This window comes from Rousettus aegyptiacus, unplaced genomic scaffold, assembly GCF_014176215.1.
Source record: "Rousettus aegyptiacus isolate mRouAeg1 unplaced genomic scaffold, mRouAeg1.p scaffold_m13_p_11, whole genome shotgun sequence".
NCBI classification, from domain to species: Eukaryota; Metazoa; Chordata; class Mammalia; order Chiroptera; family Pteropodidae; genus Rousettus; species Rousettus aegyptiacus.
Window position 1 is genome coordinate 1,022,839 of NW_023416286.1, and position 21,152 is coordinate 1,043,990.

General features: G+C 49.9%; 1 protein-coding gene across 5 annotated transcripts in view; it reads right to left on the reverse strand.

The window, feature by feature from the left end:
• The window catches only part of ZMYM2 (zinc finger MYM-type containing 2), a 75,558-nt gene that overhangs the window by 38,554 nt on the left and 15,852 nt on the right, over positions 1-21,152 (reverse strand). For 4 of the 5 annotated variants that reach the window (XM_036228363.1, XM_036228364.1, XM_016121909.2 and 1 more), the window contains exons 3-6: positions 13,808-14,667; positions 10,312-10,597; positions 8,953-9,118; positions 7,999-8,211 (exon numbers count right to left, since the gene is read on the reverse strand). In XM_036228363.1, coding sequence (XP_036084256.1) covers positions 7,999-8,211; positions 8,953-9,118; positions 10,312-10,597; positions 13,808-14,657 — 1,515 coding nt within the window. In that variant the 5' untranslated portion in view covers positions 14,658-14,667. The remainder of the gene's footprint in view (positions 1-7,998; positions 8,212-8,952; positions 9,119-10,311; positions 10,598-13,807; positions 14,668-21,152) is intronic. The other variant, XM_036228365.1, reaches the window with a different exon arrangement.

Consider the following 21,152-nt stretch of genomic DNA (forward strand, 5'->3'; position numbering starts at 1 on the left):
AATCCAAATGAACTATGCACTTTACAAAGGATAACGTACCAGTATTGCTTCATTAATTTTAACAAATGTATTGCAGTAATTCAAGGTGTCGATAAAGGGGAAAACGGGGGGCAGGGGGCTGTAACGTGAGAACGCTGTACTATCTGCTCAATTTTTATATAACATTAAAACTGTCTGAAATAAATTAAGCATTGGTATAAAAAAAGAACAACAAACAAACAAAAACAAAACAAAACAAAACAAAAAAACCAAAATAACCACAACAACCAGAACAAAAAAACCCAACAGATGGGATGGGACCAACAGCAGGATGGAGGAGAGAGGAGGAGTCTGTGAGGGGAAAACAGAAATTATCCAATTTGAACAACAGAAAGAAAACAGATTTGGAGGGAAAAACTTTACAGAGCCTCAGGGATTTGCTTGACTAGAAAAAAAAATGGCATCTCTCTCATGTTGTTAGGGTCCCGGGGGCAGAGGAAGAAGGACAGGGCTGAAAATGCACTCAAAGGTCTGAAAACACTGCAAAGTAGGCAAAAGACAGAAACCTGCAGAGAGAAGCGGCCGAGCAAACCCTCGAAAGGATCAATGGAAAGAACCGCTATAATACATCACAGTCAAATTTCTAAAAAAAACTGGAGTAAAACTGGAAAATTAAAATTCAAATAAAGACAAAAAGATTTTGAAACAAGCAAAAGAAATACAGAAATACAATCGAATGACAGTCTAGGAAGACAGCAAACTTTTAGAGAACAGGCCCCGGGTGCTACTCATCCAGACACCGCAGGAGGAAAACACGGCACTGACCCCACCCACACCGGCAAAGGCCACGTGGAGGGCCCAGACCTGCACCTGACCGGGTTTCAAGGTGATGCCCTGCTCCGTGCCCAGCCAGGGAGAGGTCGGCTAGGGCTAACTGGGGAGCCTGACCTCTGCCCCTTCAGCAAGGAGCGAGGAACTCTACCAATGACCTCCTCCAGATGAGAAGCAGCTAAGAGAGTCGGGACTCTCACCAACGACCAGCAGTAACGAGCTAACAACTACGGCGTCTGAAGAGCAGAAAGGAAAAAAACGAATGAAAGTGAACAAAGCGTGAGAGACCCGTGGGACAGATCAAGGGGACTGGGACGTGCACTGTGAGAGGCCGCGAAGAAAAACTGAGAGGAACGGGCAGAACGATTATTTGACGAAAGAGAGACTAAAAACCTCAAAAATCTGATAATGGACACAAATCGACAAAGCTAGGAAGCCCAAGACGTGACGAGCAGGATAAACTCAGAGCAATACACAACAGGACACACGATGATCAAACTGCTGGAGAGAAAGACTCCGGAGCAGCAAGGACAAGGAGCCCTCGCGACGGTCTGCCGCCAGTTTCGCAGCAGAAACCATGGAAGCTGAAAACACCGGGGAAAAACCCAAAACCCTTCAATCAGGAATACAAATGTAGCAAAACTACTCCAAACATGAAGGAGAAACCAAGACGACCCCAAATAAATGGGGAAGGAACCCGCTGCCACCAAACGTGTCCTGTAAGAAGCGCTGAAGAGAGTCAAACTGATGCTGAAATGAAAGGACACTGGTCGGTAACTTGACAACACAGCTTTAGAGACAAATACACTAAAAACAGTTGTCTCTTATTGGGCACGCGATGTTTAGGTGTAAGTTATTACGATAAAAACGGGGTGGGCATACACAGGAACAGAGTTTTTAACTGTTAAGTTTTTACTGAATCACACTGAACAGATAGAAACTCAGGATGTTAAGTATAATCCTCGTGGTAACCACAGAGACAGTATCTAAAAATTACGCACAAAGGAAACGAGAAGAGAATCAAAACAGCTCACTACAAAAGCCAACACGAAAGGCGGCAGTGGACGGAATGAGTCACAGGGGAGGTGTCAGACATACAGGGGGAAAAAGCAGGAAAGAAACCCTTCCTCATCTGAGATAACTAAATGTGAATAGGTTAAATTCCCCAATCGAAAGGCAGACATGGGGAGAAGGGAAATAAAACTGATCCAACTACAGGCAGTCTCGCTTTACGACCAAATTCACGCACAAGTCAAAAGTGAAATAAAGGAAAAAGATATTCCACGCAAATAATAACGAGAAGGAAGCAGGAGCTGCTGTACTAATATCAAACAAAACGAAGTTATAAAAACGTCATCAAACACTGACGTCAGAGGAGAAACAACATGCACCGGCAAGAGGACAACGCGTCAAGACGTGACAATCACAAACACAAAGGCACCAAGTACCAGAATCCCAAACATCGCAGACCTGACAAAGCAGACCACTCCCCGGGGACAGCTGGAGACCTTACCAAGGCGCCGCCTCCATGGGCACGGGCACAGTGGGCACGGGCACAGCCGGCCCGGGAGGCAAGTGCTGGGAGACCGGCCACGGCGCAGGGGCCATGCAGTGGGGTGGGGATGCCTTGACTTTGCCGCGCCCGCCCCCAGGGTCCCTGGCCAGGGAGCCGCGTCCCGGCCGCAGCCTTGACCACCCCGGAGAGACACCCACGGCGCCGCAGGCGGCGACTCGCCCCGTCGGGACCCCTCCGGACCCGTGCGGCGCCGGCAGGGCGTGCGCTGATGGGGTCGGAGGCGCAAAGGACAAGAATCTCAACGCCAAGGGGCCGGGGCACCAGGGGCCAGCCAAGCTTGGGGTAGCGATGCCCACCACTCCTGGTCCCCCGGAGACTCGAGCAGACCACTCCCATCAGCACCGAGCTTGGGGCCGGGCCGAAGTCAGCCTTTTTAATAAACTATCAGTTGTTGAAAAGAAAAACTCTGTGCCTTTTCGATCATAATAGAATGAAACTAGAAATAAATAGTGGAAGGCAAACTAGACACTCACAGATACAGAGAGAGTATGCTACACACTTTTAACCAGTTCATCAAAGAACTCACATGGGAAATTTGAAAATACTTAACAAATGAAAGCAAAACCTCAAAACAACAAAAGTGATGGGATGCGGAGCAATCAGTGATCAGAGCGAAATTTATAATCTAAGTATCTATTTTTAAAAAGATCTCACCTTGAAGAAGTAGGGGGGAAAAAAACTAACCCCAAAACCAGACTGAAATCATAGATTAAAGTACAGATTAAAAAACAGAGAAAACCAGAATCAATGAAACCAAAAGTTGATCACTTCAAAGAGGCTGACAAACCTTTAGACTAAGAAAAACAAAAGATAAAAGAACAGAGAAACAAAAGGGATAAAACTATACACATTCCCCACAAACACACACACATACCCCCCAAAATTGTGATTAAATGCTCTGAACAATTATACTCTAACAACTTGAATAACAGATGAAACAAATTCCCCAAAACACACAAACCACCAAAACCGACTCAAGAAATGCAAACTTTCGACAGACCTGTAAGACTCGGGGAGAAATCAGACCGAATGACTTCTGGTGAAATATGCCAAACACGTGAAGAACTAACACAAACTACCGAAAATCAAAGACAATGGAACATGTCCCAACCCTGTTCTCCTAGTGAGCATCACCCTGATTCGAAAGACCAAGACATGATGACAAAGAAAATTACAGACCAACATCCCTTGTGAATATACACATAAAAACCCAGAACAAAATATCAGTAAACCAAATTCCGAGCACATGAAAGTATTATGCACCATGCAAGTGGGACCTATCCGAGTAATACGAGAGTGATTCAGTGTAAGATAATCGATGAAGTACACACACAAATAGAATGAAGGTAAAAACCATATGATAATCTCAAATGATGTGATAAAAGTCTGACAAAATCCAACATCCTTTTATGATAAAAAAAAAATTCAACAAACCACCTCAACATAATAAATGGCGTATGTGAACACGGTGAATGACACAAAGCTCTAAAATCAGGAACAAAACAAGGATGCCCACCTTTGCCACTTCTATTCTGCACAACAGTGAAAGTTCTAGCCAGGGCAATTAGAGAAAAATAACAAAAGGCATGCAGACTGGAAAGAAGTTTTGCGGTTTGCAGATGACATGACTCCATATACAGAGAGAGAATCCCAAGGGATCCATAATAAAGCTACTAAAGCTAATAAATGATTTCAACAAAGTTGTAGGGTACAAGATAAACACTCAAATATCAGCTATGTTTCTAAAAAATAGCAATGTACACTCTGAAAAGGAAATTAATGAAGCAATGCCACTAACGACAGCAACTGAAAAATAAACTACCCAGGTATAAATGTAACCAAGGATTAAAAACTTGTTCACTGAGAACTACAGAAGACTGCAGAAAGAAACTAAGAAAACCCGAATAAATAGGAGACAGCCCATGTTCATAGATAGGAAGATTTAACACTGCTGAAAAGTCAACAGTATCCAAAGCAATCTACAGACCAACGCAATCACTATCAAAATTCTAATAGCCTTTTCTGCAGAAATGGGAAAGCTGGTCCTCAAATTCATATGAAACTGCAACAGATCTAAAATATCTCAACAATCTTGAAAAAGAACAAAATTGGAGGACTCATTTCCTGATTTCCAAACTTACTACTAAGATAGTTATCATAACATACCTGCATTAAGAATCAACATGCAGATCAACAGAATACAGAACCGAGAGTCCAAAAATAAACCCACCCATCTACGGCCAATTAATGTTTGACAAGTATGACCAGTCCATCCACTGAGAAATCACAGTCTCTTCAACATACGGTGCTGGGACTACTGGACTTTCACAAGCAAAAGAATGGTAAGTTGGATGCCTGCCTTATACATAAACAAAAATCAATTCAAAATGGACCAAGGACCTAAGAGTAAACACCATAAAACTCTTAAAAGAAAACACGGGGAATAAAACATCTTGACCTTTGATTGGGCAACAAGTTCTTAGTTATGGTGCCAAAAACATATCGACAAAAGAAAAAAGGAGGTAAATTTGACTTCATTAATATTAAAAACTTTTCTGTATGAAATGACATTATTCAGAAAGTAAAAAGACAGTCCACATATGGCAGGCAGTATCTGCAACCATGTTATCAGACAAAGAATTAACATTCACGATATGCGAAGAATTCCTATGACGCAAGAACAAAAGAAAAAAACAATGAAATTCAAACATGGGCAAAGGACTTCCATAAATACTTCTCCAAAGATATACAAAAGGTCAATAAGCACATGAAAACATGCTCAACATCATTAGTCATCAAGAAATGCAAATCACAACCACAAAGAGATACCATTTCACACCTACCAAGATGACTATAACAAAAAAAATTTTTTTTAATGAAAAATCAGAGTTGGCAAAGATGTACAGTAGATGAACCCTCACGTATTGCTGGCAGAAATGTAAATGAATGATGCAGTTGTGGAAAACAGTCTATCGTTCCTCATAAAGCAAACTGTACAACTTCGCTATGACCCAGCAACGCCACTCCTAAGTGTGTACCCTCAGAACTGAAAACAGACCCGAGCTGACACCCGCGTCCCAGGGTTCACTGTACTGCCACTCGCCACAGCCAAAAGGTGAAAACAAACCAAATTACATCAACACACAAGCGGACACATAAAATGTGGTTCCGCTGGGAGCAGGCATTTAGAACCAGCTAAAAATACGCCTGCACGTTATGTGTACACGCACGCAAAGAATCATGGGAGAAAAAACCTCCTTTAAATAACAAAAACATAAAATATTTATGAACGAAGTTAACAAGAAAACTGGTGTCACAAGCAGAACGAAACCCTTCGTTCTGTGACAGGCATTCCGACACCATAAAGACTCTGGCTCTCGAGATCGGTCCCCTGGAAGCGGAGGACACGTGCCCTGTAACTCAGCTGTGCGCCAGGGTACACCGGGCGGGTTAAAGATTTACATACGAGACGAAGCCTCGGCAAGCATGAGGGGAACACGGAACACGGCCCATGTCTTACGGCCTGGGACTGAGAAAAGCATATGAAGCGCAATCCAGAAGCAATAGAACCGTTAAATACAACTTAAAACTAGAAACTTTCCATGACAAAAATGTCTATAAGCACCAACCACAGTCACACTGCACGAGGATGGATCTCGACACAGAGCGATGTCATTTACATGAGGTGTATGACCCAAGCCGCGACACTGACGGTCGGATCGGTGGCTGCGTCTGAGGCGGCGGCGGCGGCGCAGATCGGGCGGCAGAGCAGGGGCCGCGGGGGGGCGGCTGGCGTTGCGCGTCCCGACCAGGGTCCTGCCGATCAGGACACAGCGCTGGGGGCCGGGGGTTGCCGGCCGGACGCGGCGGTCGGCCCCGGGGGCCACCGGGAGGGCCGCGCGCGCCCTGAGCCTTCCAGGCGGCGTGGACACGCGCGCGGCGGCCGCGGCTTCCGGTCGCCGGAGGCGGAAGTGCGCCGCGGTGGCTGCAGCTTCCGGTCGCCCGAGGCGGAAGTGCGCCGCCCACGACGCGCGCCCCCGGCCTCTGTCGCCAGCCTCTCCGCCGCGCGGCAGGCGCTCGGGCTGCTTCCGGAACCGGCGACCGGGGGCGTTTGCTCGTTACAGTAAATGCTCGATGTCACGGGAAAAATTTCGAGACCGAAGCCCGAACAACAACAAAAACGGGTAAAAGATGTAAACGAATAATCCACAGAAAAGACGGTCCCTCAGCTCTGAGAGACGGAAAGCTGCTCAGCACCGTCCCGACGGGAGGACACCCGCGCCAACACCCCCGCCGTGCCGCCAGGGCCCCCGACGCAGAGCGCGGCCCGGGCATCCGCCCCCGCTGTCTGCGACAGCGACACTGGCAACGACCCAAACGCCGCCGCCGCCCGCCAAGCGGCCAAACCGACGCCGTGTGGCCTCGGACGTGGTCCGGCGGGGAGGGACCCCCGGGGCTGCGCGGGGAGGGTCCCCCGGGGCTGCACGCGCGCCACAAGGCAGGCGGCCGTAGGGTCGCGACCACCTCGGGAAGCTACACGCTTTGAGTTTTCGTTTTCTTCGTCTTCAACACTGTCACAGTCTGAGCTGTGTCACCCCCAGAATTGTGTTTTGAAGCCCTAACCTCCGCTGAGGCCGCGTGCGGGACAGGGCCTCAGGGAGGCAGGCGAGGGCAGACGAAGTCCTACGGGTGGGGCCTCGGCCAGACAGGAAGGGGCTCTTCACGGAAGAGGAAGATCGACCTCTCCCCGTCGCCTCCCTTTGCATGGAGAAGAGACCACGGGACAACACAGCACGGCGGCCACCTGCAAGCCCGGAAGAGCAGCCGTGCCCGAAACCAACGGGGAGAAACATGTGACCTGTGACCTCTGGCCTCCAGACTCCCCACTGCCTGAGCCCGGGGTCTAACGAACACAATGTATCCCTAAGTTCCTATAATTTAAGTCTGAATGCTGGGTGTTTAAAACAACCAGAGCACACCTCGTGCAGCCGCACCGGGAGAGGAGGAAGCTCTGTGCATGACGAGGGGCTGATTTCCAAGAAACTCAGTGAAGCAAAGCCGGAAGGCACAGTGAAGTGTGTGTGATGTGCTGCCTTTTGTACAGGAAAACAGAAAAACTAAGAATGATTTATGCATTTCCTTAATTTTTCAGAAGGAACATAAAACATAAAATAGTAAGAACTGAACACTAATCCCTATAAAGGATGAGTAGGAATCAAGAGAAAAAGACGGAAACAGGAGCTGGACTTCTCGGGGTATATCTTTTTTTATGTATAAACTAAATTAAAAAGACCTTAAAAACAAAATTGACCTTGAAACTGAAAAATGAGATAATCAGTCCTAAGCTAAGCTTTAACAATTTGAAAAAATCATTCTTTGCAACCCCTCCACCACCCGCAACAGAAAATTCAAAAGAAGACTCATTCTGGTAGCATTTGCCCTTATGTTTAAAAATCGTAAGTTTCTTTCTAATCATCTACGTGTATTTCAGTGTTCCTCTGAGACAGGTCATTTCCAAGACGCGAAGATGATAAATGGAACGGGAATGGTTAACAAATGCCGGCGCAGGGACCCGTCCGCGGCCGTCCGCAGCTGGCGAGGCCGCCGCTCACCTGCTTGTACTCGCTGGCGCAGCCCTGGCAGCAGAAGCGCTTCTGCTGCCCGTCGAGCACCAGGATGTTGTGCGCGGCGCCTCTGCTGGGCAGGTACTCCCCGCACTGCTCGCAGCAGTTCATGGTCAGACCGTTGGCCATTCTGTATCTATTAAAGCAGTGGTCACTGCACAGCTTATGAGTCATATTTTTAAAGCTAACTTCGTGGCGAATCTAAAAGAGAAAGAACACACAAAGTTAAAAAAAAGAGTGTGACAAGTAGTCAAAAAATGAGGCACTCCAGTAAAAAGATGCCTCGATATCTCTGTGAAAAGCTTAAGAGAAGACAAAAGGCGAAGTACATTTCATTATCCTTTAAGCCAAATTCACACACACAAGGAGCACATGTATGGTGGGGGAGCCAGCAGTGACTTCACTGCAAATTTCTCTAGAGGTCTCTGAAGATGAAACAAGCCAGCTTCAGTGTTGATATAAAGCTTCTGAAACAAACAGACCTGAACTCTTCAGAAGAATCCAAAAGGAACTATAAATAGGTGCAGTGCTCTGGAAAAGGGTGTAGAGACCCAAGCTCATAAATAATTCCAGTGGGGCATGTGCACACAGGTTACTTCAATCAAATGCAAACACTCAATACCATGTTGACAACGTGAAGTCGTAAAAACATTCCCTCCGCTGGTTCTACCTCTCAAGCAAGACTGTCTTTCTTACGTAGTCAGCCTCTCTCTTGAAACACTACAGTTGTGTCTGTGAGTTCACCTCACCTCAGGTAAAAGTGATCAATTGCATTTTATATTGCATTATATTTTAACTTTTCCTAGATCATTCTCCCATGGGGTACTCAGATCAACTTCACACACCTCCTCAGGTTTAAGGAAATACACACTCGTGAAAGAGCATGTCACAGCTGTCGAGACACGCCCGTCGGAACTAAGTGACAAAGCACGAAGCACAGACCTCCGTCAGTTTGCCGCAGATCGTACACCGCGACTTATTCAGTGCCCCCTTGGCGGGGCTCTGTTTGTCCTCGTAGAGGGACAGGCAGGACGTGCTGCAGAACTCCTGGAAGGACTCGCTCGAGTCCACCTGCGCAACGATGGTCCCCTTCATGGCGGTTATGTCTCTGAAAGTGAGAGCAGCGACTCAGAGTGAAATTCTGTTTTCAAAACGTCAAACATAAGAGCAATAACTGACATTTTCAATTTCCTCGAAAGCAAAGCTTTATACTGTTAAGCCCTTGCCGTAACCTAGGTTATCCTCGAACTCCTTAACGAGGCTCGCAGACACTGGAAACACAGAAACAAAAAGGCTGCGGTTGTTTACATAGCGTTTAATGTCAAGGCCCACTTTACTGAGGTACAAATTTACAGTACCGGTTCACCTTCCCTGCCGCGGGTAAGCAGAAAGCAGGAGCTATCGAGGTCACGGGACCATGACACACATCCTAGAGAGGACATCTGAGCTGAAACACACCTACAACCCTAAACGCTCCCACCCACCGTCCCGCACAGCTGTCACTACGATCAGAAACGCCAGGAAGCGACAATACCGGTGACCTCTGCCGCTTTCCTTTAATTCTGACTTTCGGGATCCCACACTACAGGGTCCAAGTCCACTACTGTAAAGCAATCTAAAAAAGCACACGACCACCGCTCCAACATTTGAATCTGTTGGGCTTGTACAGAGCATGAAGCCCTTTCCAAAGTCCTAGGACCAAAACTGTCCTCGCTGACTCGGGCCGCTCGGGGCAGCGCAAGAAAACCCACCCGCTCCGCACGTGAGGTGCCAGGCTCCGCTTATTTCTAACCAGCGAAGCCAAACCTAAAAGCTGGCAGGAGCGAACACCCTGTCTCTCCAAGGCTGTCGGAGCTGGCATCTGTCTTGCAATCGTGAGTACGCTAATGACTTAATGTTCACGACACACGTAAGCACACATAAATCCAAAGACTTGCCAATTTTAAATAACCTGAATAGGAAGACAGTGTGAAATCTGATCTAGTTTCATATAGAACTAGTCATATATACACTGCTTAACAATTTTATCTGTTTAGAACTAAAGTCTTATAATTAATAGTGTAAACGTGCGTGTATTTTTACAAATTCAGGGAGTCCACTAGAGCTTACAGACAAAACTAGTTACACGGCCGGGCACCTGCGTTGACCCCAAAGCTCCTCTGTGTCGGACGCCCTTGTGGTCGGAAGCCGCTGGCCACGCGGAGGACTCCCCGAAGCCACCTCTGAGACTCTAGGAAGCTCCCTGAAACCCCATGCCACCAACATGCGGCTCCGCGGGCCCCGCGGAGAGGGATGGCTTACTTTTTACACATGACACAGAGTTTCTTTGGAGCAGGCTTGTGCGAGAAGGAGGAGAGGCAGGTGGTGGAACAGAAGAGGTGCGCGGAGCCTTTCCGCTGGTAAGCCGTCTGCCCCTTCTGTAACGGTTTCTTGCAGTTTGCACAAGTGACTTTAACTGGCTTAGTGGGTTGCTGCTGGGCGGAAGGCTGGAAAATCTGTTTGGGGAGCGAGGCCACCGGCGATAAGGAGTCCACCCCGGGCTGCTTCTGATTACGGGGGAACGATGCCGACTGCGAGATCCACGAGTCTAAGGAACAAAACACAGGAAGAGGCATGGAACAGGTATTCACGCTCGGAGACTCGTGTCAAACGGCGGCACCGCGGAGGGGAGGGACACACGTCCTGGGGTCAGGATGGCTGGTGACGTCCAGGCTCCGCCACTCGCCAGGCCTGGAGGTTGCTTAAACCCTGCGCCCAACTCCTGTCTGAACGGTGCCAACATCGCACGACCGGTGGCACTGAGCGAGCAACCCGGGTGACACGCCACGGCGACCAGCACGCAGTGGGCTCTGCACACGGGCGCCACGCATACCGGCGGGTGGTTTGTGAACGGGAATCGATTTGCAGAATATTACTGTAAGCAAGACACACGCACTTCAACATACAAGTATAATAAACCCTGACCAGCCACCGCCATCGACAGGTTCACACATGACTGCAGGCGACACTCCTTCCCAGAACCGATTTTCCAGACAACACTCCCTCTCCGCCTCCGCGGCCACGCTGGCTCCCGGAAGCCGAGCTCCGCCTCCGGGCGCGCCTCGCTGGGGTCCGGGCCGCTGCCCGCCCGCGGCTTCTCCCATTCTGAAACCTGCCGCCACTGCTTCGCATCTGCACCACTTCGACCTCCTGTACGTTGTTCCTGTCTAGGCTCTTCCGAATGCTGGGCTCCCACGCTACACACGCCCTTCCGTCCCCAGGACGTGCACATCGCGAGCGCAGGGAACCGTCTCGCTACAGAGCCGCGAGGACCGCGACGTCCGAGGGCCGAGAGCCCACCATGCCTCAGGGTCCCCGCAGGCCGCGCACCGGTGCACGGAGCCCAGCCCTGCGGCCAGCGCCAAGGCATGAAGGGACAACGCAACCGGGTGGGGACGCGCAGGCCACCCAGGGGGACGCGCAGGCCACCCAGGGGTACAAGTTGACCACCGGGCGGCACACACAGACCACCCACGCGGCAACCCCGCCGAAGCCGCCTCAAAAGGCGCCGGAACATGCTCCAGGAGGAGCGGCCGCTCGGGCTCAGTTCCGTGGCTTGCCATCTCACGCGCACCTACAGGGACCTCTTCACACTCAGCGGCGTCCATCGACCTGACTTTCTCGCAGCTCCTTCTCCGTGTTCCACATCTCACACTTCCCTCCTTTCGGATGTTCACCTCCTCCAAAACCAAAAGGGACCTGAGTGCTGTACCTCAACCCTCTGTTTTACACAAGGGACATCAAAAGGTGGCAGGTGAATCAGTCCAAGGGCCGGCACGAGGAGCCGAGATCTTATTACAAATGAGAGCAGCACGTGAACACAGAGCTAAGTGACAAGCGCAGGAGCAGCAGGCACTCTTGGCTGCTCTGAGGACTGCTTTGCGTTCCCTTGTGTCTGAGTAAATAGGAGCACGGTTCTTGTCATGTCCCTTAGACCCAGCAACAGTCCTCAAGAAGTAAGTATCCCCAAATACGTGCTTAAGAGTTATTTAAGCAGTAAAGACTGGGACCGAGCTGGAGAATTAACAAAATCAAACATATGCTTGATGTCGTGGAAAGTTCGAGACCCCCTGCCGGCCGGGGGCGAGCGTGAGAAACCAGCAGAACCACAGCCCTCCCCTGAGCCGTCCTCAGCGGTGACACTTTCTCAGTGGTGACACTGAACGTTAGTTCCTTTTTCACATTCTAATGTTTTTAATGTACTTTTTGTGAAAAAGACAAAATTGCCATTTTAAAAATAATTTGATCATCGTTTCCTAAACTTTTATGTGAGCTGGAAGGTTACAATGAAAGACATTCCAGAATACGACTGGTGGTAGTATAAATTGGAAAGAACTTTCTGGAAGGCAATACGACAATATTATTTCCAGAACTAAAAAAAGCTCAAATTCACACATACTCCACACACACAGGTACCACCCATATGTACACAACACTGTTGTACCTACAAAAAAAATGTGTATATAAACACACACACAGTGTATATGGAAAATGAAAAATTTTCAAAACTGAGTAACAAGAAACACATTTCTTTCAACATCACTATAAACCAGATATAGTTTTTAAATCAAAAACCTTTAGGGAAACAGGGGTAGTGATAGTCTTTGGTCTAGTAACTTCACTTCTAGGTATACATGCTAAAGAAATAATCAGAAATCTGAACAAAGGTGTTCACCTTAGACCTACAACAGCAAAACACGGGAAAGGCAAACATGGGAGTGGTCATCCAACCCACCGCGCAGCCCTCAAAACTTCTGTGCATAAATGTCACTGGCATGAGAAAATACAGTGTAACGATAAATGGGGAAAAAGTAGAAGCAAAATTACAGTTGCATTTCAATCAAGTTAAAAAACAAAGGAAAAAGAGTGAACGAAAACCACTCAGAGCATTAATCTTCAATTAGTGAAACTGCAGGGGTCTTTCCCACTCATTTTTCAATTACGGATTCTGCAAACATACTTGAATATTAGATATTACCCTCGTAACCAAAGAAAGAATAAGTAAAAAAGAAAAATGACTGGCATTTCACAGAGCATTCTTCACTGCCTAGGTCTCAGTCATTTCTTCATATTCTCCACAACTCTCGGGCTGAGGAAGTCACTAATGAGCCTAAATGCTGAGAGGAGGAGCCGGGACCGCACAGCAGGAGAGGAAGGGAGGGGCAGGGGCAGACGCCCACCCCGGCTGGGGGCCAGTGTGACAGAAGGCCCGGCCCTGGCCAAGCCGGCCTGCTGTGTTTCTGCCAGGGCGAAGCTGCCCGCAGGAAAACTTTACCAACTTCGAATATAAAAAATCCAATGCTGGTAAGTAAAAATTAGACTCGGAAGTCAAAATTAAACACAAAGCAAGTAAAAACCAATCTAAGTACAATTATTATACAATATCACATTGCTCCGTAAGTGTGCTGTTTATTTTTTTGTTCTCTACACATTGAAACGATACGACTGAAAGTACATTAGCAAAAAGCTAGTACATGACGAATAAGATCCTAAATTGTGAGAGTTCAGTGGCAGGAGATGTAAAGAGTATTTTTTTAATCCTTTAGACATAAATTCTTGTGATGAGTTTTCTAATACTTACGGAGAAATGCTACACATGGTTTTACAGCGCTCATTAGCTAAGATCTCAAACTTACACAGCGACAGAATTAACATCTTCCGTGAATAAACTAAGCAAGGTGGCACCACTTACTATGATGACAAGGCGGCACAGAGGCCCAGACGCATTTACTCGGGGGAGGAGACCACCCACGCTTACCAGGGCTGTGATGAGCGGCGGAGTCTCCATTCTGAAATTCATCTCCTGCAACATTCACTCTACCAGGATTAAAAGGTCCTACTCCAGTCTTGGTCTGTGAAGTCAAAGATGGGGTGTATGTTTGCATATTAACACCAAAATTACTTGACTGCAGGCCGTTAGAGACATCTCCCAAGCTGGTATTCTGCAGTGACGTTACATGTGTAATCATTAAGTTCATATCTCGCCCGTCAGTATTTTCTAATTGGCCATCATTCACAGAGCTCACACCTGTTTCTAAGGTTGTAACATTAGCAATCTGAATTTCGGAGTCTGGTTCTGTGGTGATACCACTATTACCCATTCCTGCATTTACCTTACTTCTTGAAAAACTGGAAGTGGAGAAATCCACATCATTGGTTCTGTTTTTAGTCTCAGGAGGTCTCCGAGGTTCAATAAAATTGGAGGAATTTTTTTCTTGCCCTTGACTTGTTTCTATGTCCTCTTCGTCATCAATGACAATTGTCTCACTCACACTTCCCTTTTGAGAAGCCAATTCTTTTGAGGAAGGAAGAATTTTGGAATCATTTCCTTGCAGTTCTTCGTTTTTCGATGATGCAAATACGATGGCTCTTTGGTCGGTGACCACAGGTGCGGAAGGCGGGGGCGGATGGACAGGTTCGATAAAAACGACGTCGTCGTCATCTTCCACCGAAGAGTTTTGAAACTTATTGGATCTAGAAACCAAAGGATTAGGCGGACCGCTGAATGAGTTTCCGACATTGGTGAGACCAGTTGCCATGGCCGTACTCCCTAATAAAACAGGAGTCTGATCGGTCAAGTCTAACCCGCCCACGGAGCCCGGGTCCATGCCAAGGGACCTGGAAGAGACAGGGAGAGGAAAGCAGGGACGTCAGTCATGACACTTCACGTTACGCTCGCTGTTGTCAAATCCCCCACGCTTTCTTTTTCATTCTAAGTGACAACGACTCCTGTCTAACATCCAGGAGAATTTTCGCATCCACTCTGTGACCTCTCTCTCATCCACTAGTTAGTTCACGTGTGAACTTCCTGTGCTATAAGAAGGGAATCGACCACCCACCTTCCAGCCGTAACACGCAGCCCACCCCAACCCCCGCTGCCTCCTTCACCTCTGTCCACCCTGTAAACGTAAACACCGAAAACAGGTAAGTCGTCCTACACACGTGTGAACAAGAAAATAACCAAAATCTGACACAGAAAATCCCTCCGTACACACCTATCCCATTTATCCACTGTACTAAGTAAAATAACACGGTCCGACCCCCAATTTCCTTTACTTCGTCTTGCTTAAAAACCCCTTCTCACACTCCCCGGCCCCCAGGCGGCCCAGGAAAGCGGATGGTTGAATCCTTCTGAGAGGCTGAAGCCCTTCCTGGCCGCCCCTCCCGCAGAAGGTATAAACCCTGCCTGCCGGGCACCGAGTGTGCTGTGTGCGCATCTACGCACCAGTGTGAGCAAGGCCCCCCGAGATGCGGTCCTGCTCCCCAGAACTGTGTCACCTTACATGGGGAAAGGGTCTTTGCAGGTGTGATTAAGGCTGAGGATTTAAAAATGAAATTACCTGGGTTACCTGGGTGGACGCGAACGCAACCCTAAGTGCCTGAGGCGGGGGGCGGGGGGCACAGGCACGAGAGGAGACGGCAGCCACAGAGGGGGACTGGGGGAGACTGGGCGATGCAGCCGGGGGACGCTGGCGGTCCCCGGCGGTGCCCCGAACGCAGAAGGGGCACGGAGCCTTCCTGCCACAGAGCCTCCGGGGCAAGCCCGGCCCTGCTGGCACCTCGACTTGAGGCCAAGGTCACCGACTTCTGACTTCTGACCTCCAGAACTAAGAAACCAAATTTCTGCTGCTTTAAGACAACTTGTTTGCCACCGAGTTTGTGGTAGTTTGCTACAACGGCCACAGGAAATAAACGCAATCCACTTTTTAGTTGTATCTTCAAAACGACCCTTGATAGAGCTATAGCATGCGTCCCACTTTAAGGTCTGAAAACTCGTGCCCAAGGCACGCGGCCAGGACGCACACTCAGGTCCCCCAGCTCCGCGGTCCCGACGTGTCACCGCCCTCCCGCGTGGGGCTCACGCCTCTGAGCGCCGCCCTCACGGGCAGGGCCGTGCTGAAGCCGAGGAGACACTTAGCAGCGAGGAGCCAGAGGAGGAAGGAAGCTGTTCCCGAGCCACGGAGGGGAGGTCATGGGCGGACGGGGCTCGCCTTCGCCTCGGCGACCGGCAGGGGCCGGCTGAAGGGAGAACGAAGGCCGAGGGGGCGGCTGGCCGAGTGCAGAGGTTCACTCTCGGGGCCTCATTTCCAGGGGGCTGTCTGAGGCCAGGGGGTGGGGGTGCGGGCCGTAGAGACGGTTTACGGGCCCCGGTGCCAGCTCGTGAGCCCCCTGAAATCCACTTGCTCTAGTAAAGGGGCCGAGCCCGGTCGAAAACGAGACCAGCCGAGGAACACTGACGCCGTCACAGACGCTGCCGCCTGCCTGTCCCGCGACCAGGGGCCTCTGGGAGGCGAGGACGCGCGCGTGACAGGTGCCGCTGTGGCTGATGGCAACGCGGATGGGGAAACCGTTCACTGCACACCTTGTTGCGCTCTCTTACATTTTAGAACACGATTTCGCACTTATTTTTAAGGTTAAAATCTAAACCGTTTAAAAAGAGTGATGACACAGTGATAGAGAGATAACCACACTGGTCGCCACAGAGGACCCCTCTGGGAGCAGGTGACATTTACAGCGGAATCGGAAACGCCGAGACCCAGCTGTGGTACGACTGGAAGGAGAGCTTTCCAGCTCCTGCAAAAAGAAAAAAAAAAAAAAAAGCCTACAGGAAACGAGGCGGGTCGCTGCCAGCAGGGGAGTGACGGCCCACGGCCCCGTGGGGAACAGGCAGGCGGGGACGGCGTCAGGCGAGACAGAAAACTCAGGCGAGACAGAAAACGGGCACAGCGCAGGCCGCCGAGGCCCCCCGGTTCATTCGCTGGTGCCGCGGAACAAAGGCGAAGCGCCTCGAGTGCGCGCGACACGCCTCCGGCCCCTGAGGAAAGTCAGCAACCGAAGAGGGCGCGTCCTCGCCTGGGGACCGCGGCTCTGGCAGTGAGCGCGGGTTTCCCCGCAACAGGAAACGCAGCGTTGTCCCCGAAGGCCGCTGGCCCGTCTCTCCCGTTCTGAACAGATCGCTCCGGCTGCTGTGCGGCGACGGGGTGTGAGAGGCGGGACTGGCGCTCGCCCGCGGGAGGGCCACACGGGAGGGCCACGGTGTGGCGAGCGCTGACGAGGGCGCGGCCAGGAGGGACAGGCCACAGACCGGGGTCGGGGCGTTTTTGCCGGCGTGGAAAGCCCTGCAGACAGACACACTGCTGACTGCAAACGCGTGTGGCACGCGGGGCCCGCGTGTGGCGCCGTGGACTCCCCGATCCACGCGGGTCCGTGGAGGCGGCAGGCGCAGCCCGCGAGCTACGGCCCTGCAGGTTCCGCGACCGTCCACGCAGACGCCCGGCTGAGCGACGGGCACAGCAGGTGGCGTGAAGCTGCCGCGGCCCCCGCGACGAAGCGAGGCCCGAGGTCCGCACGCCTGAGGGACGCGGAGGGAGCGCGGACTCCGACGGGGCTGCGCCGCCTTTCTAGCGAACGCTGTGACAGAGCGCAGGCGGCCCCCCTCCTCACGGACCGGGGGGACCCGCGACAGCCCGGGCTCCGAGGGCACCCTCGGCGGTCGCGAGTGCGCACGGAGAGGCCCGACGGCAGCGACCGGCCGCTGCCAACCACCGCGCCCCCAACTGTCCCCATCATAGGCCCTGCGAGCTCCTCCCGCACGGGCGCCCGGCCGGCCGAGGGCACCGCTCCGTGACGTGCGGCCGCGCGCCGGGCCCGCGACTCGCAGGGACGGTTTGATTCTGCTTTCACTTGCCAGTGACGGGACCCCTGAGTTACACAGAATGGGCGTAACTGTTCTCTACAACCAACGGCAGCTCAGACACGTCACTCAGGAGCGCCGGGGCCTGCGATGTCCCCAGGAAGCCGCACTCCTGGGCGACCAGGGCCACCTGTCGCTCTCCTCGGCGCCGGCCACACCCGCACCAGGACCCAGGGCCAGGACCCAGGGCCGGTGCCGGAACACGGCAAGATACGCTTATACCTGCCCTAACGGAAACGGGTGATTCTACTTAAAAACTTCAGAGACGACCACTTGCTTTCCCAAAGAGCTACCAGTTACCGTTTAATTTTCAAAAATTAAAACGTACACGCATTCCTCTCAACCGGCTCCTCAGCAAGGCAGCCTTCTGCATGGTAAAACCGGCACGTGCTGTGTGGCCTTCGCTTAATTTTAAGCAGACATGAGAAGATCTTTAACATTATAGCTACAGAAGTTTCAAAAGTGGAAATACGCTGAATAACATTTGATTCAAAATTTTCATGGCTCAATTAAATTTTGTTAAAAATCCAAGTACATTCATCCAGTAATAGTTAACATTTATTTAATGCTTATCATACGCCGAAGAGTCACATCAGTTGAACATTAAACCACCTCATAAAGTCAAGTCGTCATCTTCCTTACACAGATTTTTAAAAACCAACCCTCAAAAGCCAGCAGCCCAGGACCACGGCCGGGAGGCGGCTGAGTGCATGTCGCCGAGCCGGCTCCGACTTCTGGCGACCCTACGGATGAGCGACGTCCACAGGGTCCTGGGCTCAGTCGCGCTCAGCCCCTGGAGACTCAGCGTCCGGCTTCTCTTGCGGACTCGGCCCCTCCCGTGCTTGGGCCCCCTCTTCTCCTCTGCCGCCCGTCCGCGCCATGGCTGTCCTTGCCAGAGCACCCCGCGTCCTCCAGATCTGCCCGAGGCGGCACGGCCTCGGGTCTGTCGCTCTCGCTCCAGCTGCACGCCGGGCTCACGCTGCTCCGGGGCCGCTGGTTCCTCTCTCCGGCGGTCCAGGGTGTCCGTGTGCTCCCCTCCACACCACACTCAAAGCGGATGAAGGTACAGGGGTCGGGATTTGAACATTCATAACTACTACATAATATATAAGTACTGAACGATAAAATAGAGAAAAGCTTTTATTAATTGAAAAAAAAAGCCATAGCCATTCAATAAAACAATAACCAAATCAGTATTCGAAATACACGTGTACCAAAAGGAAGAAGTAACACGCCCAAAGTGCCAGGCTAAAAGGAAATTTAAAACACAACAAATGAAACTGAACTTGTGTCAATGTTCATTTGCCGCACAAGGTAGAAACGATCCTCAGCGACTGAACAATCTTCAGAGGAACGAGGTGTAAGTCTGCTGATGTTAGAAACGCACGGGCTTTCAATGCAGTCGTTCTCTGGTGCGGTCCACGTTGTAGCTCATCCCAAACCCAAGACAACAACGTCCTGAACAGAAAATCTACAACTAAGTGCACGGCACCCTCTGGTGGCTGCCGGGGAGCAAGCCATCCTCCTCAGCACAAAACCGTGGGGCTGTTCTCACCACTCAGGTCTCCACAGTAACCCGCCTCTCAAAACAGTAACTACTCAATGAGAACAGCTATTTCCAAATCTGGACTAAAGATAAATTTGGTCTCTTCTACATATCACTGAGAGTATGTTTCAACCAGCAAACACTTTAGTCCTATAAAGAAAAGACAATCCAATTCAAAGATGACCGCTTCTACATAATCCAAATAAAATCTACTCCATTTAGCCAGGTCTAATTAGCTATTTAACACTGAGCAAATAACTTCACTGCCCTTAGCTTCAATTTTCCCTAGAGTAAACAGTATAAAAAAGTTCCCCAGGGTTTGCTTACAATTTAGAGATAACTGAAACCAATTAGCACACCTGTTAACTCCTCGACTAGTACCAAGCGATTTTTACCTGCACCCCAAGCATTCAGTACGTTTCTAATTTTTAAATTTCCTCGTGCAGCTCCCATTGTTATGGGCCAAATGTGTGTCTCCTCCCAGGATTCCTGCGGGGAAATGCTGCCTGCAGGGAGCCGGGATGGGAGGCGGCGCCCCCTGAATGAGTGCCTGAGTGAATGAGATCGCTGCCCTTTCCAAAAGGGACAGCCCAGGACGCAGCCTCCCCCTTCCGCCACGCAGGATGCAGCCGGAAGACGACAAGCAGAAGAACCTCGCCAGACACCAAATCTAACCGAGCCCTGATCTTGGACATCCCTACACCCAGAACTGCGAGAGGCGGATGGTTGTTCCCCATGGTCGTCTTCTTATAGCGGCCCAAAAGGATGAAGACCATCATCATAGACTACAAACGCTTCGCTTTATTTGGGCTTATTTTGATTCGATGAGAATCAATTAACAAATTACTTGTTCTCACACACAAAAATAGGTGTTAAACTATAAATGTTGGAATTTATAACAAGAAAGTATCAATACGTGATGAGATGAGCTTAAGAACTTTCAAAGAAAAGCACGAGGAAACCATTCGAAGTGAGTCGAGAAAAGCAGTCGCGTCGTCTCCTCATGGACAAGCCTGAGAGCGCGCTAGGTGCCGTGAGAGTTGCAAAGACAGCTAAGGTGACTCCTCTACGGCAAAGGGCATCAGTCAACATCTGTTCACGGCGTTTATAGTAAGTCTGACTCAGTACGACAAATTTAAATTCTTAAGAATAAAAATTCTCGATAAAACAGGACTAGGTTTTTAAATATATATAAAATGTCAAACCAAAAGATATCACCAAACTTAATGGGAAATAGTAAAAACATTATCACTAAAGACAAAATAGGATAAGGAAAATTCTTTACAATTACAATTTAACATTGTTCTGTTGAGTACCAGCCAATGAAATTATATGGAAGATAAAGACATAAAAATGTGATAGAAACAAAATTGCAATTACATGTAAATTATGAGTCTTTACCGCAAAGACCCAAACTTTGTTTAAAACACTACTACAGTGAGATAATTTAGTCAGATGCTGAAAACAAAGTATGTAGAAATTAATACTAATTAATTGAATAGCCAATTGTAGACAGATACACAACATGAGTTATCCAAAGGTCAACTAAATTAGGAGGTTAAAAAAAAGAAGCAAGCCCACACGGACAGGCGCAACAGGGCAAGTTCAACGGCGCCAGGACACTGGGCGGGGAGGACAGGGCGCGGGGCCGCCACGGCTGTCGCAGCGAGCTTCGAACGGCGCCCGGTGGACCCACGGAGAAGAACGACTGGAAATGACTGGTCACGAACGAACTTAAACCCGGTTAACATCCGCTTGTCGTAAGGTAGAGAGTATCCTGACCAACGTAATTTTCAGCAGGTCCTCACAAGTCAGGACGTAAAACACAGATGAAGACAGATGTCACGCAAACTGGCGGAGTGG